General features: G+C 47.4%; 1 protein-coding gene across 7 annotated transcripts in view; it reads right to left on the minus strand.

Moving 5' to 3' along the window:
- The window catches only part of SNX29 (sorting nexin 29), a 546,533-nt gene that overhangs the window by 333,878 nt on the left and 190,080 nt on the right, over positions 1-22,575 (minus strand). For all 7 annotated transcript variants that reach the window (XR_004628481.1, XM_034670353.1, XM_034670354.1 and 4 more), the window contains one exon: positions 11,778-11,860. Coding sequence is in view for 6 of the 7 variants with exons in the window: in XM_034670353.1 (XP_034526244.1) it covers positions 11,778-11,860 (83 nt within the window). In the remaining variant the exon portion in view is untranslated. The remainder of the gene's footprint in view (positions 1-11,777; positions 11,861-22,575) is intronic.

The raw sequence follows: 22,575 nt of genomic DNA on the forward strand, positions 1-22,575 counted from the left end.
AAAAAAAAAGAAAAAAAAAACGTTAAACTCGTCATTAAAAAAAAAAAAAAAAAAAACTTACTCCAAGAATCTGGAACCAGTCAAAGCGCAGAGGTTCAACCCAGATCTCAACACCTGGAAAACCTAAGCCTGGCCTTCACCCCTGTGTTCTAGCGGGGCCTCCCTCCATGCGCCTCCTCGCCTTGCACTAGGGAGGGAGGAGCCTTCATGGAAGAAGAAAAGAAATGCCAGTAGCAGGCGTGGTCTCCACCGCTAGTGAGAAGTGGCTTCTCCCGGAGTCTGATGCCCAGTTCCGAGGCCCTCCTGCTCTCAGCTGGCTCCCCATGTGCCTGGGGGCACACGATCAGGTTTCAGTCTTCCGGGGAGAAGAGAGGAAGGGAGCAGAGCTTTCCCTGGATAAAGTGAAGGGGCAGATGCCACTCGGCCCCAGACTGCCCCACACAGGCAGGCAGTTCCTGGTCAGAGGCTACACACCACCACCTTTGAGGCCCAGGACGATGCAACAGATCCTACCACCCAGGACACCGCCAGGAGAACAGAGGTGGAGGGCTGCCGGGAAAGCGCGCACTCAGCCTAGACCTGGCTGGAACCCTGGCCTGGCCTCTTTCTAGGCAGAGGACTGTCATGATTCATTTCACGTGTCCATGTGCCCAGGCCATGGCACCCAGGTACCTGGTCAAACGCTAGTCTAACTGCCACTATGAAGGTATTTTTTTTAGAGGAGATTAACATTTGAACAGTAGGCTTTGAGTGAGGCAAATTCCCCTCCATAAAGTGGTGAGTCAATCAATGGAAGGGGAGTGGGCCTTAAACTGAAGACCTTATAACACTGAGCTCCCCGGAAGGAATCCTGATTCCAGATGGCCTCAGACTCAGGACTGCAACATCAACTGCTCACTGGGTCTCCAGCCTGCCAGCCTTTCCTGCGAATTTTTGAATTCCTAGATTCTACAACAGCATGAGCCAATTCCTTAAAATAAACCAATCCAGTCTAGACAGGCAGAGATGTCGGCAGGTCCGTGTGCACAGACCTGTACACAGACACGCATCTCCACATATGCACGTTTGTATGTATGTGTGTATGTACACACACGTGTGCTCACACAAGTATACTGCAGTAGCTTCTCTGGAGAACCTTAACACGGTGGCCTTGAGCACATCGATCTCTCAGAGCCTTGGTTTCTCCCAACAACAGCACCGACCTTGCAGAGACTCCGTAGCTAAGAACCTGGCACAGGGTCTAGCACCGTCCCAGGTACCCAATGGATGGGACCTTTTCTGTCAACCGAAGATTTCTCTAGGTGATTCCTAGAGAATTATTTATAATGACCCACTTGTCTACCTTCTTACTGTCTCCCCCACGAAGCAGTCAGCTCAGGGGTAGAGCTTGTACCCATCATTCCCTGAAGTATCCCAGAACTATGCCTGGCTCATGGTCAGTATTCAATTAACATCTGTTGAGTGAATCCAAGGGCATCTTTTCTTACCATCAACCAGCCAAGATGTGCAGGGGACATCAGAAACATCTTTCAACAATGGGTAGGTACAACATGGTTTCTTCATCCCAATTAATAACTGACAAAGCAATCAATATTTCTTACAGACATGTCTTTGCCACATTCTTGGACCTTTTTTTTTTTTTTTTTTTTTAGATTTTATTTCTTTGAGAGAGAAAGAGAGCATGTGAGCAAGGGGAGGCACAGAGGGAGAGGGAGAAGCATGACCCCCACTGAGCAGGGAACCCAATGCAAGGCTTGATCCCAGGACCCTGAGATTATGACCTAAGCTGAAGGCAGACACTTAACCAACTGAGCCATGCAGGCACCCCTGGACACTTTCTACTGCAGACCTTTGCAAGTTACCAAGGATTACTTCTAAGACTCTCAAGGGTGTAAGCCCCAAAATAAGCATATTGGGTAGGAGATCTCTTCCTAAGGACCCACACAACTGGCTTCAAAGACAGACACCACATGCATCAAATGAGTACCCAGCATGACTGGCACAAGCCCCTACTCCCTTTCCCTTGTAGGGAAGCAGCAACCCAGACAGAGATGACAGTCCCCAGACCCCTTTTCACCTAGGTGGGACCACCCATGGGCCATGGGCAGAGTGGTGTGGGTCACTCCTGGAAGAAGGGAGAACAATAATTCTTCTCTTCCTCTTTAAGTAAAATCACTTCCCCTAACTTTTCTTCTTCCTCAGCTGATGCTGTTCCCATCTATACCAACTGGTCTACTACGTTGAAATCACTCCTAAGATTATTTGGATAGAGTCTGGCAACAAGTTTTATCACATACCTGTCGTGCACTTGGACAACACACACAAACACAAGTGTTAAGTCTGTAAGTCTCAGACAATCCTCTGTGTGGTCAGACAGACTTCACACCCAAAAGACAGGATTACAAACTCATGAGAGTGAGCAATCAAATGCCAGAGATTGGCTGTTGCTTTTAAGTGCAACAGGAGTTTAGCAAATTCAAGGGTCAGTAGGATTAGATTTCTACGGTGACAGGAGAAGAGCTGACTCTTATAATCAATGCAACATCTGGCCTGACCAGGGAGAAGGAAAATGGCACTTCCAGAAGAGGAAACTGGATGAGCGAAGATCAGAGATCAGGGAATGGTCAGGAAGAGGACACATGGCCAGACTGCAATGAAGCGTCATGAGCAGCGCCCAGAGGGAGGGCATGCTGGGCACGAAAGAGAAGAGCCAAGAATGCAGGGGAAGGGGAAGACTAGAGAAAGAAAGGAGATGTGCCTGACACCCACCATGGATCCTTGAGCGAAGCTGGGGGTGAGCACAGTACAAGTACCGTATTAACTCCACAGTGGTGGACACCTTCCATCGCACCCCTCCCCCCACCCAGCCACCCACCATCTTCGTAATCTGTGGAACCTCTGTGGAGACAGGTTCTGAGGCCAAACCTGCATCAGAGATGGAAGACAGAGCCTCAATTGATCTGAAACATCACCCACTGGCCAGGAATCAGACTGCTGGCACATTTGTAGCACACTGGCTGACCTTGAACTGCATTCATTTGAAAGCAGGATCCTCCAAGGCAGTGGTTCCCAGGGGCCAAGCATGGGAGTTTTTACAACTCCCAGGGGATTCAGTGTGGAGCCAAGATTGAGAACCACTGCTCTGCTCTAAGTGGGGGAAAGATGGCGGAGCCGTTTATAAGGAAACTGGTGGTGAAGAGAAGCACATGCTTCTGCTGGTTTGCTGAGAGGATTAAACCTAGAGCTTTAGGCAGCCCCTTGCCAGTGTGAGAACACCTGCCTGAGAGCGGGCACCCAGTGGGGCGCAAGGGCTGGGGCAGAGCGGCTCACAGGAGGGCAGCGTGTGCATTCTTCCCAACGTGGCCCTCAGTGACACTGTGCTGGCAGCCAGCAATCAGCCACAGAAAATCAGCAAGCACCCTAAATCATGCCCTTTTTCCCAGCGGAGGACTGGTGATTAAACACATACCAGTACACACTGCCAACACTAGGGAAAGAAAAAGAGGATGAAACAGACTTGAGAAATGGGGGGAAGGAGGATGCATGGGGGGAACTCCTGTTATTGTTGGAACCCCTGGATCAAGACATCCCTGAAGACAGGCACTTCTCAACAATTTTTTAGGCCAGATAAAATTGGATTTTATAACTCTTGCAGTCAAGAAATGTGAATGATGAAACCACAGGCGAAGGGAAGTCATGTGCGAACTGTAGTTACAAAAAAACAAAACTACACGTGTTGGGAAGAATCTGCTTCGAGGTGCGAGAGGAAGAAGGGTTATGTGGGGTCCAGCACATGGCTGGTGTGGCAGTGAAATGAAGACCCTTCAACTCGCCGTCGATGCTCTCTCTGGAGCTGCCATGGGTCTTCTGTCACCTTCATGCCATGAGCCCAGGTCCTACAACAGCTCCTCTGAAATTTCTCTTCATTCATGTCATGAACATTTGTGGAGCACGTACCACGGGTCAAGGGCTGCTCAAGGCACTTTGAACACAGCAGGGAAAAGAGCAGGCAAGGTCCTCACTCTTGTTTGTACAGGGCAGCGTGGGGGCAGAGACAGCAAACAACCAAGAGGACAAACCATCAAGATACTCTGAAATACCGATGAGCTCTGTGATGAAAATGAACTAACATAATAAAAAAATGAGTGGGAAGACACAACGTGACACAAGGCAGTGAGAGGGGGTGACTGCTGAGTGGAGACCTGCCTGATAGGCTGCGATCAGCCGTGTAGACACTGGAAAGGAGCATCCCAGCACAGGGACAACTGCAGAGGTGCTGAGGGAGGAACCAGTCTGGTGCGTCCGAGGAAAAGCCTGATGGCCAGGGTGGCTGGGGGAGGTGGGGCTGGAACACGGCAAGAGCCAGACCACAGCCAGAATTGGAGGCCACTGTCAGAAGGTCTGAAGTGGGTGTTAAAGAGCAGAGCGATGGGATCTGATGTGTGTTTCCATGAGGTTCCACATTTATCCTACTGCAACAAGACAGGAGCAGGTACAGAGTCATGACCTAGCTTTCCTTGCAACCCAAAATGCCTGCCTCAGACCAAGATATTTTTGCCTCTGTGCACAAAGGGGGCAGGAATGCGAGGCCACCAAAGTGGAAATGGCCCAAACCTGTGATGGTTTAGACCCCACAGGCTCGAGACACATGCAGGCTCTAGGAATCCCCTCACCCACAGTCATCCATCTCCACAGAATCAACTGTCCTGCCCTCTCTCCCGCGAGCCCAGGGAAACAGAGGCCCGTGAGAACATGAAGCACATGCAGTGCCGAACAGGGGATCACGGAGCGGGCCACGTGCAGAGACACAACGCGTCACAGAGGTTAAGGACTTATTTTCTTTTAAACTTCTGCTTTTTTTTAAGTGCTCCCAAGCCTCCTGCCTCTGTCAAGTTCCTCCCACTGCACCCCTGCCTTGCCGCTGATGACTCGGACGGCCACCAGCAACGGGCCATTCTCTTCTCCCTCTGCCCCTGAACTCACGACGGGTTAATTCACGGAGCCGGCGACAAGTGCATGCCGCCTCAGATCCATCACTAGAGAATAAGATACAGTGGCCAAGGCAGAGGAGGCCAGGGGAAGGTACCTAACAGGGGGAGGGCAGGAGCAAAAGCCTCACGACACACCAGACACTGTATCATCTAAAAGACCGACTCCGATGAATAAGAGCCCCTCACAAGGACAGGATGGACTCCGTATCCAGTAAAGAGCTAACAATTTGCCATGAGCATCTGAACAAAAACCCAACTCAACCTTGAAAACAGGCAGGGGAGACTGGTGGAATTATTGCTCTTAGTAACAGAAAGCTCAGGGCTAGACTGTCACGTCGATCACAGCCGCATTCAGGGGTTCCAACAGCTCAGCTCCTGTCTGCCACCCGGCTCAGCTCATCCCTCTAGTGACGGCCTCACACAGACACAAGAGAGAGACACCGGCCCCAGCCTTGCCAGCCCAACAGCAAAGAACCGTGCCCCTGGCAGGCCCAGCTCTCTCCCTTAGTCCCGAGAGCCAGCTCCGATTCCCAGGAGAGCAAGGTTCTGCTGAGCTGCAGACATGGTAAGAACGTCCTCCTGTGGGACACTGAGAAACCGGCCTCCTCAGCTGCACACGCCACCACTGACCACACCGGAAGAGTAACACCGAGGGTCCACCAGACAGCGGGGCCCCAACCATACAGTGTGGAGGCTTCACTGCCCGTGTCTGGAGCAGGCAGTGACAGCAACCACCCACAGGGACTGGTGACAGCAACCCCAGGGCGGGGCGAGTGTGTGCCTCGGGCAAGGGCTCCCCTTGCTGGGCCAGACAAGCATGCCATGCATGTGCCAGGGATAGTGGGCTTTCCTATCCCACGTGTGCTGCCACTCAAAGGCCACAGATCTCCCTGAGGTCCCATTTTGTCCACCCAGGGACCTCTGACTAAAAGCCCTGCCTTCATAACCTCCACCTCCCACCACAAGAGGGGTAAGACGCTGGTGAGGATGGTCCCCATGCCCCTAACAGGGGTAAAATTAATACCTCCGTTCAACTCACCACCTGTGTTCATCCCCTATGGCTGCTCTAACAACCACAAACTTGTGGCTTAGAACACCACAAATTTATCACCTTAGAGCTCAGGCGGCCAGGAGTCCCAAATGTCTCACAGGCTACAGTCAGGCAGTCAGCACGGCTGTGCTCCTTCTAGAGGCTCTAGAGGAGAACCCAATCCCTGGTCTTTTCCAGTTTCTGGAAGACACCCACACTCCTTGGCTTGGGGCCCTGCTTTGCTCCAGCCTCTGTTGTGCCATCTTCTCCCTCCCTGGCCCTCCTCCTCCCTTTGGTAAGGACCCTCATGATTACTGGGGCTGTCTGGAGAGACCAGGATCATCTCCCCATATCAAAATCTGCAACTCACCCACATCAAGTCCCCTCTGCCACTTAAGGCAGCATATTCACAGGTCCTGAGCACCAGGACACAGATGTCACTGGGGGACCGTCCTTTTGTCTATCACAGCATCTTCTAGATCCCAGACTCGGACATGGGCATGTTCTCTCCACTACCTTATTTAATCAATATTTAACCTCACAACAGCCCATCAAGTACATACTGTTTTCGTCCTTGGGCTGACAGAGGTAGGGGTAGTGACCACAGCTAGCACCAGTGGCCAGTATGTACTGGGTGCCTCACGTCAGATAGGATGCTAACTGCTTCGCGTGTACTAGTCCACCTCCAACCCGGAGAGGAAGTCACTACTGCAATTCCCATTGTACAGAGAAGAAACAGAGTCACAGAAAGGTCACGTGGCCCCTACGTCAGTTGTGCAGGGGAGTCCTCGGTGTCCTTGCACAGAAGTCACTCACCCACCCACGTCCATCGTGAGCTGCTAGGACCATGTGGAGCGCCGGGTTTCCCCACTGTTGTGGCCATGAGCATCTTGTTCATGGGCCACGCACAGGGTCCGACCCTCAGGATAAAGTGGCACCTTGAACAAAGATGCACGGGCCCTGACAGACTAAGCCTTCCTTCTTTCTCTGCATGCTTGATGCAATGGAAGTGGTACCCGCTCACCACACCACACTCCCGACTCAGCCCTGCCAGGATCCCCCCCCTCAGGAGGCCTCAGCTGCGGTCCTCACAGCTCTCGGCAGCTGTGTCTCCCCGTGGAGACTTTCAGGAGCCAAATACACTCAGCCTCACTCCCCACACCTCAGAACTGGTTGGTGAGGTTCTCAATTGAGTGGAATTGTTGAAAAAGTCAACTACCTACCCCCATGGACTCTTCCCTCTCGGTCTGCACTAGGTGAAAATTCTACAGACCCGACAACCCTTAATAAGGGGGCGTCCCTGGGTCTACACATGGTCGGCAGTGTGTTAGGCAGGGGGACTATGGCTACAGGTCAAGCTGGAGTTTCCTGGAGAGTCCTGTGTGTAAGTCTTACAAGGAACTAGAGGGGGGAACAAGAAGATTTAGAGATGATTAATGATCATCTCTAAATTGAAACAAATGCATCTGCTGACTACTGGTTAGGAGGCAAGTACAAAATATCTAAATATCTCACAGAAGAGCCACACATGCACATTCTCTCTCTCACCATCAACTACCATCTGACAGAACGAGCACAGAACCCTGTTAAACCACAAGCCGGGGGAAAAAAGAAAAAGGACCACGTAAAGGGCCAGAGGGTGACAGCATCTCTAAGGGCTTGCCTGGGCCGAGACCTTTACCTCACCCGCTGTGGGACCCATCAGGACACTCAACAGATGAGGCACTCACTAGTTCCCCCTTCTCGGAGTCAACGGGCCACCATCAAGGGAGACTCCAGCTCCCCAAACTGATAAGCCCAGAGTAATGATGTGGCTGAGCATCAGATCTGAGCTTCTGGTCTACTCACCACCTGCTTCTCACGACCACTGAATGAACTGCTCTTCTGACTGCACATCGTTCTCTGCGTGCTTGGCTAATATGAGTCCAGTCTTGACAGAATGAGCCAGTCTTGTCGACACGACCTAGCAGGTATCTGAATGGGCTTGCCTGCTCCCCTGAGGGAGCTGCCAGAAGGCCTCCTCCAGGCAAGCAGCCAACTTGACATATTAGGTTTCAAACTTCGGTGAAGCCATAGATGAAACATGAGTCTGGAGTGTGATCCCTGCTCTCCCCTCAGTAAGGACAGTGTGCTGTGCTGGAGAAGAGAAATGTCTGAATTCCTTACCAGACCTCATCTAACAGCCAGTTAAGAGTCGCACTACAAGCTTAAGGGTCAAGCCAGTTCACTGTGGATGCGGCAGCCCTCACGCCACAGCTGTAAGGCTGGAGGGGGAGCAGACAATACATGCCGGGATGAGAGGGATCCAAATATTCAAGGGAAGGCACAAGCTTTTGGGCAAGCAGATCTCAGCAAGGCCAACTACCTGGAGTGGTGAATAACCCAACCTCACACTTCTGGACCACACTGGGGGGGGGGGAAATCCTTCTATTAATGAGGCCACCCAAAATCCTATTCCATATTTTGCTGACTAAATCTTAACTTTCAGGCCACCTGGGCAGCTCAGTCGGTTAAGCATCTGCCTTCAGCTCAGGTCAAGATTCCAGGATCAAGCCCCACACCGGGCTCCCTGCTCCGTGGGGAACCCGCTTCTCCTCTCTCTGCTGCTCCCCCTGCTTGTACATGCGCTCACTCACTCACTCTCTAATGAATAAATAAAATCTTTAAAAAAAAAAAAACAAAACCTCAACTTTCTTAGAAGGAATACACTGTTCTTCCAAAAAAAAAAAAATGACAATATGAATCTGCAATCTAAAATCCACAAAATTAAATGTTGTAAACTATCTATTCTAATGGTTCATTTTTAATGTGTTTTTTTTTTATTTTAATCCTGGAGGCATTTTTCCACAACAGTGAAGGTGGGGGTCCCAACACAACCCTCAGCAATATATTCAACCCTGAAGGTATCTGGGGCTTCAAATGATTTTTCACTCTTTTCCCTGCTGATGAGCGCACACACCTGCATAAAGAATTTGTTGCCAAACGATAAAAAGAATCTTTATATCCTCAAACTAAAAGGCTTATATTGTGCAAAATGCATTCTGAACTCCCACGTAGCATTTGGGAAGCTGGTATACACCTCTATGTCCACCCCTGTAACACCAGGAGCCAAGGAAATGACAGAGGGAAAGGCCTCTCTCCCTCTCCAACCTCTCCTGTCCCTACTCCTCCAACTCCCCAGACACCCCAAGCCTTCTCAGCCTGGCCAAGACACCCCAAGCTACCACAGCCTGACAAGGGCACACACTCAGGATTTGAACATGAGTCAGCAACTAGCTGGGACTGAGGAGTGAGCCCCAGTTGCTTGACTAACAGAGGACACCCACTGAAAATCAGGCAAAAGCTCTTTGACAGAGTACCTTTTCATGAGGCTGCTTCGTGGTGCCTGGCACAGAGCAGGTGCTCACGAGCATTTCTGAGTGAACGGCATGAACTACAGAGCTAAGTCCCATCAGAGCACCCATCAGAGCAGGTCCACATTCGAGGACTTTCAGACAAACCTTGCACTAACAGATGACCCCCAGAGAAGGTAGATGGTCTTGAATTTGACCGTGATGAACGGCAGTAAGGACTGTGTCACAAGAAGTACAAGACCCTCCACGCGGTCTCTGCTCCAATCCATTCCAGGGCGGTCTCACCATCCTGAAGGTGCATACCCAGCTTTGCTCAGAACATCCAGGCTGAGTCTCAGGACAGGCAACTTCAGCTCCCGCAGAAAGCTATTCTGTACGTTGTGGGTTCCATGGACCCACGTGCCGGGGGAAGGACTCCAATAAAGCTCATACCCGAAATGTATTTTATAGTACTGAGGTGTTTCGATCAAACACAAGCCCAACAGTGCTTCTTTTTTCCTAGGTGTGATATTCTTACTGCACAGAACCCTAGTTAGGAGCAGGCAGAGTACAGATTTCTCAAAAGGTGGTGGGGTGCCATCCGTGTGTCACGTGCATTAGAGTCCCATATCTAGATGTGCAACCATGGGGCCCATCCTAGATCCACGGAAACCACTGCTGACAAGAGCAGAGCTCTTCCTCCCTGAGAACAGGCATATTTAGTAAGTTCCCCAGGTAATGCCCTCTGCAGACTCTAAGAACTTTGTAAGGCAAAGAACCAGGGATTCAGAGGAAAATGACTGAGTTCATTTCCACCCTAGATACACGTATGAGCCCCTTAAGCTCTCCTAAGCCTCCAATAATACCTTTCTAAAATAAAGGAAAAATCAAAAAATTAAAAGAGAGGAAAAATACCTACTCTTCACTGGGTGACATAGTCCAAAGGAAACAGATTTGAAGCTGCCTGGAAAAGACAAATACTACTCATTCAAAACACATCATGGATGGGATGAGCGACTACAAAAGCTAGGTGTTGGGGAGACAAAGATGGGGAGTGAAAGTCAAAAGACCAACACCCACAGAACACATGGTGAAATGGATTCAGGGCCATAAAGAGCAACATCTCTTTGAAAAATTGATGAGCCCACAGAGGAAGACATGATTAATTCTTCAGTGATAACCCCTAGACTGGTAACAGTTACAGACCAGGCCAATTATGAAAGAAGCAAGGCAGGTGATAAAAAAAAATATCAATAATAATCACACATGTGTTGAAGCCAATCAGTCAGAGACCATAATTAACACAAAAGCTTTAAACACAATTTAAGCCTTTCTGTGATTACTATGCAAACCACATCCAGATTCCAATCCTGTCTCCCTCTATTACACAGAAACATAACCACCATTTACTGAACACCAATTATAGGCCAGGTGCCATACTGGAAACTTCACATTGTTTCAGTAAATCCTCATGACTACCATTGGTGGGATGATTCCACTTACAGATGGCAAGATAACTCCAACACCTCAAATTATACTGGGTAAGCCTGGACTCAAATGCAGGTCTGACCGAATCCCAAGACCTGCGAGCCTAGAGGGTCCACCCCTTTGTTACAATGTTGACACCCCCAGAGTTCATTTGTGTTTAAGGAAATCTCTTAATGGTAAATGGGCTGAAGGCTGCAAGACATTTCAGCCAAAGTGAAATACCCTTTCTTCCAGCTGAACGGAGACATGTTTTAGTTGATTCAAGACAGTTAAACTGTAGCCAAAATGCAGAGAAAAAGAAGCATATGGTATCACCTCCTTCAGTGCAATCTTGATCAAGTGATCATCTTTCTATCTCTTTGTATTTCCGACTAGTATCAACAGCTAAAATTTACTCAGTACTTACCCTATTGTAGGCATTATGCTACGGAATCTACATGGATTAGTTCATGAGATAGGGACTGTCGACTAACCCCATTTTACAGATGGGGAAACTGAGGTACAGAGAGATGAAGGAACTTACCAAGAACTGGGATTGGAACCAGGTCAGCCTAATTCCAAAGCTCTGGTTGTCCACTACTTTGGGGTTCTGTTGCGTTCACCACCAGCCTGATGGGACTTAATCATACTGCAAGGTTCCCTACCTGGCAAGCATCTCAAGACCTCAGACACAGAACTCCCAAAGTACATAAATCAATACAACTGTTACTAGTGATCCACAAAGTCAGTCTTAGGACATTAGTTATGCATGTAGAAAGAACACACAACAGGATGTTACATCCAATTTGTTTTCCAGAATCCTGACCAGAACTAATTCTCTAATTCATCTGCATGTGCACTCATCCCATGTTGAGTGGCTCCTGTGTGACAGGCACAGGGGCTATAAGGATTAAAAAGCTTGGCCCCCTCCCCATCCAGGCTCAGTCTCCCCCTCACCTTCAGCTGTTTGGCCTTCTCTTTTCAGCATCTGGACAGCTCCTACGTATTTCTTCAGTTGGACTTTGAGCACCTCGTTTTCTCTGCAGGTACAAGAATATTTTTAAAAAATACATTTTTAAAAACTGGCAATTTAGACTTAAGTCGGTGAGCAATCTGTGTAAATAAAAACACATGGGGGTCATCTTATTAATACATTTTTTGTTTTAGAGATCCTCACTGAAGAAGACTACACTAGCAAGGGCACATTCCAGAGTGCCTGTAACAACCACTCCTTCTTAATGAAGGTAAGTGCTAACTGGTTCCAGTTCCCACCAAGTCAGGATGCAGACGGGTTGTGCTCGGATTATCTGAATCTGTCAAGCTGTTAGGTGCCTATTCGGTGTCAGGCACTTGGTAATATTCTCTCCGTTTATGGAAGCACGTTCTAGGAACCAACTATTCAACCTGGGGAATACTAATTTTTTATTAATGGTTACATGCATTGAACATTTAGTATTTGCCGGGCATCAAACGAGGTCTTTATCATCTTGTTTAATCCTTCTGGTGTGTCATCACAACACCTACTTTACAGATGAAGAAACTGAGTCATAAAGAGAAGCAGCAGCTTAGTCCACACCCACCTCCACCCAAGACTCTACCACCAGGCTCCATCAAAACCCTACTCTACCAAATTCACTCCACAGGTGTGAGGAAAAGAACACAAAGATCAGTTATTGAGAATCACACAGCTGAGACTTGACCTACCTGACTTCACTGAATCAAGCATGCATCCGTCATTCTTTATTCATTAGCAAATGTTTAAATGCCTGTCTGTGACCCAATAGTACTCTCAATTTAGAAGAAGAATTGGGCACAGATAAGGTCTGTGACTAAAGTCACGTGGCCAAGGTCAAGGTCATAAGAAGGGCACACTGCCAAGACACAAACACAGGTCACTCTGTCCCCAAGGCCCAGAAGAGCTTTTCTGGGTCTCCAGTGGGATTCGAACTTGGTTTCTCATCAGCACCCCAGGGAGAGTTGCCTCTTCCACATTTTTTGATTCTACTCCTCCCACCCAAACATCTTGAGCCTGAGTGCTTTTAAATATGAAAGAACATTTCCTCAATATGAAAACTGCTTTACGACTGGGTTTCTTTTATAAATATAAAAATTTAAAAGCTCGTCACAAAATAATCGGAGGACATTTAAGCAGGAATGTAAAAGTCAGCTGAAAGCCCAACACCTTGAAATCAACCCCAGTGACATTTTTATAGCTATGCTATCATACCTCTCTCCAGGCATGTGTGCGCACACACACACACACACACACACACAGTAAATCTATTTTCCCTGAATGAAACATTTTTCACACTCTTTTCATTTTTGTGTTTGAAGTCTTTTTTTCCTTTGTTCACTGCTCCACTCACCGCCCCCCCCATGGTAACCAATGCTGAAAACCCAGTATATACGTGTCTAGCCTTCCTCCACGCTCTTACAGTCACTACAAACCCGATACACTCAAATATAGGTTACTTTATAAAACTAGGTATTATAAATTTTTCCGCAGCTGGGTTGTTTCCTTTAACAATTCACCACACGGGCAGTTTCTAACACCATCTATTTATGGATGCAAATGCCACTCCTTGGTACAAATGTGTGTCACACACTTACCCGGGTATAAAACTTCCGACTGCCCATGGTCAGTACTGTTTTCCGTGTATCTGACTACACCTCAGCCCTGTGTTTGCTATTTTGCTCTTCTGTACTTTTGGCAGAAAGAGCATCACCAACTACAGACTCTACCGTACACTTAGGTATCATTTGAGAATGCTACACTCATCTCGGAAGCTCTAGAGCGTGAACCACAGAGGGGTCCCTTCATCACCCGCCTCCCTCCTCCTAGACAGCCCCTCACAGGTGTTTGTAACGGTGTCTGCAACTTCCTCCGTCTGTGATGTGAATAGCAAACGTCTGAAGCTAAGGACTTAACAAGTTCTGGAAAGGTCTGGGGGAGGGAAACGCTCCCCAATACATGTGGATGGTACAGCTTGTTTCCTTGGATTCCCTCGGCAGAGTCTAGTCACTCATCCCAACCTACTCCCCATCTCCACGTGTGAATTCAAGTCACATAGGACCTGAAAACGAGGGAAAGCAATTTATCTGCATCTCTCTATGGCCTCATTTAACAAGGGTTCATGGCAGAACATCTTCCACAAGGCGGAACACGCAGGCTCATTTAGGCAGACAGACAGGTGCACCGTGCCGACATCTATGGCGCGGGCTCTCATTTGCTCCCAGCACGCAGGCCAGCCCTCGGCTTCCCTGTTCCTCTGCAGCCGGCACGGACAGGTTTCCAGTGGCGGCTTTTCTTCTGGTTTGGATCTTTTAATAGTGTCTTAAAGATTCTATCTCAAAATTAGATGTAACTGATTGAAAGCAAGGTTTTTGACATAAACTGATCTCCATCAAGATGATGAGAAAGTACAGAGTACATCAAGCCCCTTGGATGAGCACCTCTGGGAGCCATAAATTCATCCCAATTTCGTACCAATGAACTTGTTTGCCTTTTGTGGAAAGTTAATGCTTTCAGGTCACTGGAACTGTTTATGAATGAAACTCAAAGACCCAAATGAGGCCCTTTTTGTTCAATTTTTTTTTAAATAATTAGAGACTCACATCAAGTTGCAAGGATCATAGCAAGAGATTCTATGCCCTTGGCCCAGTCTGCCCAGTGGTTACAGCTTACACATCTATGGAGCAACAGGAAAATCAGGAATCCGATATGGGCACAACGCGTGTACATGCAGTTCCGTCCAACCCACTACTTTCACTGAGGCTCCCAACCATCCTCTCCCACAGTGTGTCTCCTTAGATGGAATATGGAATTCAATGGCCACTACAGTCACACAGGCTAGGCCAAGGAGTAGAGCCATCCAGGACTAAGAGGGAGTCAGGGGCAGGAGGCTATGAAAACCAGGGAGCTCCTGCCCCACCACAAATTTTTTTTAAACTTAACACATTACCGGGGCACCTGGCTGGCTCAGTGGGAAAAGCATGCAACTCCTGATCTCGGGGTCATGAGTTCAAGCCCCACACTGGGTACAGAGATTGTTAATAAAAATAAACTTTAAAAAAAAAAAAGCGTATTACCAGGCCAAGAAAATAATTCCCAGCCTCCAGACAACTAATTTGCAACCAGCTGACAGGACTTCAATTTGTAGCTAGAAGGGCCACAGAGAATCCATCATTCTTATTACACAGGTCTATTATGATTAGCGAATTAAAAATCCCTTTTTATTTGACACCTCATCAGACAACAGAATGGATTAGTTAACTAAATGAATCCTGACTGTAAAAAGGCTCCGAGGCCCTCTGAGCATGTGAAAAATATAGGAAGGGTGGTGCAGACTAGCTCATTTCCTCCCCCACCACCCAAGCGCCTTCAGTCCCACCACCGGGTACCCGTCAGCCTCAACAGGTAAGGGGCCAGGTGAGCTTTGGAAGACCAAAGCCTGAGCAGGGCTCTGGGTGCATCGGCTCACAGGTAGTGTGTCTGTAGAGCCACGGTGCCTCGCCTCTTTGCTACACCCCCACCCCCGTGTGTGTGCATGCACACGAGGGAGTGTGCACACCACACGGCCCTGATCCCAACAGTATCTCCTCTGAGTGATGAGGTCATAGGGCTTCTACTTTTAGCCTTTTTCTCTTTTGGTTGCTCAGCTATGTTCCCTAAACTTCTACAGCAGAGTTATGTTTGCAGACCAAAAACACTTTCACCACCTAGGTCTCTTAAGTTTTTTTTTAAAGACTTTAAGAATTTACTAAGAAAATTTAGAGAAAATGCTAAGGAGAAAAGTTGAAGTTGCTGTGGAGCAGGCCACCCCATCAGCTGAATGGGGGGAGGCACCTCCACCCCATCGACACTGGCAACACACGCGTACCACACCTGTGAGGAGGACAGCGCTGATCGAGGACGCACAGGTGTTTGCCACCCTGTCCGTTAAGAACTTAGAGCCTCTCCCTTTTCTCCAGTTCATAGGAATTTCCCTTTCTTTGGTTTTAGGACAACCGTGCTCAACTGAAGGTCACCCTACCACATCTAATTGTTTCTGTAACCAACAGAGTTGGTTTAATATCAAACCCCGACAGGCCATCTACAAAACCACCTAGAAAAGTTGGGGGCAGGGATGCTACTGTTGCTAAGAACCGCCCCGGCTCAGGCCTTCCAGTAACATGGGCCACTGGGAAGTCCTGAGTCCTGAGCATAGTCACTGCGGCTCCAGGTGCAGCTGGGGCTTCACCCCATTTGGGACCTGTCAGTGATCCACCTGTCAACACTAGCACCTCTCCAAGCATCTGGTCTTTCAGCTAGAACTCACCCATGTGCCTCAAATGAGGAGGTGTAGCTGGGGGGTACCCTCAGCCATCACAAGGTCAATGATGAGAAAACCACACAACAAGGGAGTGTGGGGGTAGGGGTCTGTCAGGCAGACCCCGTCTGTCATGGCCCAAGCAACTGCAGCGGGAAACCAACCTCACAGAGACAAACTTGCAGAAAGCCCCCTTCCCCCCTCGCCCTTGAGTACTTACGCAGTTCTCGCCACTCTCAAAAGCAGTGGGACCTAACTTTCCTCACAGTTCCATCAAAGAAGAATCACACAAAGAAAAGGAACTTAAACAGAATCTTCCAAATGTGGTACATTCCAAGATCATTTTAGAGGTTTACCAATCTTTTTATTTTTTTTTCCAACACGGAGATATTCTTCTAATAGATTTTTTAGAAACTGATTTTCCATATATTGCTGTGATATAAAGAATCTTTTGAAAGGAAGTTCAAAGGTTTTCAAAAATGGACTGCAAGAACACTGAAGAGAGAATAATGCAGGTGGGACACAGGCGTGGCCCAAACCATGAGGCTAGTGCACAGTGACCAATATCTGGGGCAGACAATCTTTGCTTTAAAATAAAGGTACACAGAACAAGGTATTTTAAAGTGCATTTCCTAAACTGCATTCGAAGGGGTGACAACAGGCCATGGGAAGAGGACAATGTGCATTACAAGTAGACACAGTCAGGGAGAGATGCACTGAACACCTTCGTTCTCCAACGGCCCCCACCTCCCCAGAGCTTCTCAGAGCCTTCCATGTATTCATGCACACTGGCTACCCTACAGTCTGTGAAATGCTGCTTTTTCAGATTGGACACAGCCCCCTAAGACTGGGAGACAAATTTTAGTGGCAAAGAACCAAGTTTCTGTTTGAAAAATGTGGCCCGCGTGGACTGTGGCAGAGGCGGGCACTGGGCATCTTCAGGTTTTCCTTGAAATTCTTCCATGGTAGCTAAGGGAAAAGCAGCTCAGGGCCAAGACCTCCCACAGGTAAAAGCTGTGCCTCACTCAAAAGATGCCTATGCATTTAAGAGGCAAGCCCCTCTTCTACCCACGACACATCAGGGTCTCCCTCTGCGTGGGGGATCCCAGGTCGGAGACACTGCACACAGGCTCTTGTGAGGTCTGCACCGTAGCCCTGCAGGAAGGGTTGCTATTATCCCCAAATTTTATCACCTTTCACTTCACAGGCGAAGAAACAGTCTGTGAGAGGTTGAGCAGCCCAAAACAGATAGACAGACAGACAGACAGATAGATAAGTAAAAATCACACAGAGAGTCCAAGGCAGGGTCACAATTCACACGTAAACATCTCCAAGTCCTTGTTCTTTGACTCTGTCACACACGTGGTCAGCAGTAGCTCAGGAGGCTGGTTTCACTGTGCCCATTTTGCAGATGGCAAAGTGGTGGCCCAGGGAGTCAAACCTAAGATTAAACCCATGTCCCTTAACTCCAAGGTCTCACGTTGTTCCATATACATCTAGGGAATTAATTAAGCACAGGTACGAAGTCAAAAACTTAAAAGCGCTGAAAGACCCCACTGAAAAAGAAGGGCTGATGAGCATGGGTCTGCAGATTCCCTTGGCTGGTTAGACTCCTGGGCAAATGTGAACAGGACTCTCCTGACCAGCTAGCTTTGTTCAGAAGGGAATGCCTTCCCAAGAGTCACACAGTGCAATCCTCTGCCACCCATCACCACACATCTCCCGAGTGGAAGTGGTTGGTCAGACCTAAGCTTTAGGAAATAGGAATTGACAGCCTCAAGAACAGGACACCTTCTGACCCACCAACTCCCCTTCCAGGAAGCCAAAATCCGTAAATGAGGAGGAGAAGTCTCAGAACACAGACATGAGGATGTTGTGAATGTATCCAAAAGGAACTGGTTACAAATTAAATGTCAGATGGAAGGGGAGTGGATAAACTATGGTGTGTCCTCCTACAAGATACTATGGAGCTGTCACACCTGTGGGGATTATGTATGTTGCACATGGAGGAATATTTATAACATACCATTATGTGAAAGCAGCAGAGTACAAAGGTCGCTGACCTACTATAGCCCCTTAGGTACAGTTTCCTATGGATTTACAGTAGGAATATATAAACCACAATATTAACAGTGTTCATTTATGAATGATGGAATTAGGAGACATTTTCAAGTTTTCCATCAATATACCTTACCAGTGAACTAGGGGCAGAAAGAAAAACAACATTAAGAGTAAGGTTAGATCAGGACTCTTGGGTGGCTCAGTGGGTTAAGTGTCTGCCTTCAGCTCAGGTCATGATCCCAGGGTCCTGGAATCAAGTCCCACATCAGGGTCCTTGCTCAGTGGGAAGCCTGCTTCTCCCTCTGCCTGCTGCTCCCCCTGCTTGTGTGCTCACACTCTGACAAACAAATAAAATCTTTTTTAAATTTTCAAAAAATAAAAGAGTAAGATTAGATCTAACACGGTGGGGTGGGGGAAGAGAGAACACCGCCATCTAGCATCACACTTAGTGATGAAAGACTGAATGGTTTCCCAGAAGTTGAAAAACAAGTCAAGGAAGTTGCTCTCAACACTCCCACTGAGCACAGCACTAGAGGCTCTATCCAGTGCACTAAGGCCAAAAAGAGGGCATCCACACTGGAAAGGAAGAACTAACTGGCCCCTGCTAGCAGGTGACAGGATTTTCTACACACAAAATTCCAAGAATCTACGAAAATCTCCAAGAATGAGTTTTTAAAGGTCAGATGCAAAAACAGTATTTCTACACATTAGCAATGAACAATTAAAAAGCAAAATCATAGGAGTCATTCATCATAGCTCCAGAAGGTGAAATGCATAGGTGTAAATCCAATTTTTAAAAAAGTGCAGGATATGTATGCTGAAAACTGTAAAACACTGATGAAAGAAATCAAAACATAACTACATATGCAAGAATTATCAGGTTCATGGATTGGCAGACTCAAAATAGTGCAGATGTCAATTACCCTGATCCAAAGATTTCATGCAAGCCCAATCAAAATTCCAGATTTTTTTCCACAGATACGCACTAGCTGATTCTAAAATTTAAATGGAAAGACAAAGAAACTACAATAATCAAAATCATTCTGAAGCAGGAGCACAATTTTGGAGGACTTGTACCACCCAATTTTAAGACTTTCTATAAAGGTACAGCAGTCAAGGAATGGGGTACTGCGAAATGACAGACCAGCAGGACAGAACCAAGAGTCCAGGAATAAACTCACAAACCTGGCCAAGTAACTTTTTTTTTAAGATGTTAAGTAATCTCCACACCCAACATGGGACTCAAACTTCTAACCCCAAGAACCAAGAGTCGCATGCTCCACTGACTGAGCCAGCCACGCGTCCCTGGCCAGGTAATTTCTGACTACAGTACAAAGGCAACTCCGGAAAAAGGATGGTCTTTTCAACACCTGGTTTCAGAAGAGCTGCACCTCCATAAGCAGAAAAGTCAACTTCAACTAATACCTCACACTTTATACAGCTCTTAACCCAAACTGTATGACAGATAAACGCAAAACACACAACTCTGAAACATTTGAGAAAATCTGCATGCCTACGCTGGGTTAGGCACACGGTTCTTAGATTGAACACTGAAAGCACAATTTGTAATAGAAAGAAAAAATGTTAAACCATATTTGCTCTGCAAGAAACACTGTCACGAGCATAAGACAAGCTGCAGACTGGGAGAAAATACTTATAAATCACACAGACAACAGAAGACTTGTATCTAAAATACATAAAGCACTCTCCAAACTCAAGGAAATACCACTACCTGATAATACAAGGGGAGGGGGAAACCTAGCTCAACAGACGTTTCATCCAAGATGATATACAGACAGTAAACAAGCACAGGAAAAAATGGTGAACATCATTCATCATTAAGGAACTACAAATCAAATCCAGTGAGATAGCACTAGAAACTTATTAAAATACCTAAGAAACTTTCTAATGATGGTATCAAGTGCTGGGGAGAATGTGTCGCAACTGAAACTCTCTGACATTGCTGGTGGGATGCAGAAATGCTCAGTGACTCTGGGGAGAAGTACAGCAGCTTTTCATCGGGTTGAACAAACATCTGTCAAATGACCCAGCACTCACTTCTGCGGGTTTTTCCTAGAAAAATGAAAATGTATTGTTCATACAAAATTTCTACATGAACATCTGTAACAGTAGTCATGATCCTCCAAAACTGGGAACAAATGTCCTTCAGTGGGTAAAGGGTTGAAAAACCCAGGGCACATTCCTATGAAGGAATGCTACTTATCAATACCAAAGCAATGCCCTATTGATGCCAAACAACGTGAAGCTCAAAAACATTTGCTAAATGTATGATTTCTCTCATCTATGGAACATAAGAACTAGGATGATCGGTAGGGGAAGAAAGGGATAAAGAAAAGGGGGGTAATCAGAAGGGGGAATGAAACATGAGAGACTATGGACTATGAGAAACAAACTGAAGACTTCAGAGGGGAGGGGGGTGGGGGAATGAGATAGACTGGTGATGGGTAGTAAGGAGGGCACGTATTGCATGGTGCACTGGATGTTATACGCAACTAATGAAGCATCGAACTTTACATCGGAATCCGGGGATGTACTGTATGGTGATTAACATAATATGATAAAAAAATCATTAAAAAAAAAAAAAACATTTGCTAAATGAAAGAAGCCAGTTTCAAAAGGCTACACATACTAGGATTTCATGTATATGGCGTTCGAGGAAAGGCCAAACTACAGGGATAGGAAACGATCGTCAGGAGACAATCATTAGGCGTTGGGGCAGAGTCTGACCGCAAAGAGGAGGCAGGCGACTGTTTCTGGAGGAGATGAAACTATTCTTCGTTCTGACTGTGGTAGTGGGGTTACATTCATCCGTGCAGGTCTTAAAACTCTTAACTACACATGTTTATAAAGTGACTTTTACTGTAAGTACATTAAAACTAAAAAATAGTTAACAAAAGGAGTAAGTTACAGAAGGAGAGAAGACAGAGCCATATTCACCACTGCACCCACCTAGGAGGCATCCCCCACTGACCAGGATCCATAATACGGGCACCGAAGACAAACACCATAAAGCCAGAGGCTGCCCAGTGCAGGGGGCAGGAAAAAGATAAACTAAGAGTAACAAAGTTGCCTTCTTGCCACTATCTCTCTGCACCTTTTCTTCATCTATTTTTTTTAATAAAATACGTGTAAGATTGATTGGCTTTATCATTTTTAAGTGTGCAGTTCAGTGGCCTTAAGTATATTCACACTGTTGTGCAGCTACTTCCAGAACTTTCTTCAATGGTGGAAACTGTACCCGTTCAACAATAACTCCCCATTCCCACCTCTGCCACACACTCTGCCAGCCCCTGGCAACTACATTCCATTTGGTCTCTTGATTAATACCCTTTAACTTTTAAGAAAGAGGACAAGGCCATCATCAGTAGCAACAGTGGTACAGCTTTGAGCAGATCTTTGGGGCATCAGATGGCCTGTCACCGATTCCAAACTTGGGTTTGAAATGTGGCTCCAAAGACTCAGTGACCCACGAACAAGGTCACCTTAGGCCATCTCAGTAGGACAAGCCCCGTCGAGCCTGGCTTGCTCAGGCTCCCACCACACAGAGGTCCACGTTCCCTCCCAAGTGCAGCGCCACCACAATGGCTGGATTGCGGGAAGGCTGAGGCTTCCTTCTCAGATCCTGACTTGACTTCAGAATCCAAGAAAAGTTCAATTCTAGATTCGACTACTTTATTGCCACCTTCCAATTCTTTGAAAACTGACTGCTCACATGCAGAGCATCACTTGCCCTCAATTCCCTACAGCACAAAGCAGGGCGTGAATACAGCCACGCACCTGGATTTAACCTCCACTGAACACAGCACTGGGTTAACCACAGCACCCGCCAATCCCCTCCTCCCTCCCAATGGGGGCTGGAGTGTTGCCACCAAAAGCTCTCAATTCATTCTCGTTCATTCAGCAGGAATTCACTGACGGTCAGGCATGATGTAAGTGAAGAGAATGCATCAATAAACAAAAGAAGACACAATTACCTCGACGTTTGGAGCTTCCTTTACTTCTCAATTTTCATTTTCCATTTGACTAAGTAGAGGGTGATTCTACTAACAAGGTTATCAGAAAGCATCTGCTCGGGGGGGAGGTTAAGATGGCGGGGGGGGGGAGGTTAAGATGGCGGAGGAGTAGGGGACACCTTTTTCAGCCGGTCCCCTGAGTTGAGCTGGATAGGTACCAGACCAGCAGGAATATCCACGGAATCAGCCTGAGACGCAGGAAGATACATCTGGATCTCTACAAATGAACATCTCCAGCGCTGAGTATCGAGGTACGAAGCGGGGAGCCGTGAAACCGCGCACAGATATCGGAAGCTAAACAGAAGGGGGAGGGAGCCGCCGTGTCAGGGCGCCGGGAAGCGGTAGCCACCT

The sequence above is a fragment of the Ailuropoda melanoleuca genome, chromosome 10 (assembly GCF_002007445.2).
Source record: "Ailuropoda melanoleuca isolate Jingjing chromosome 10, ASM200744v2, whole genome shotgun sequence".
Classification (NCBI taxonomy): Eukaryota; Metazoa; Chordata; class Mammalia; order Carnivora; family Ursidae; genus Ailuropoda; species Ailuropoda melanoleuca.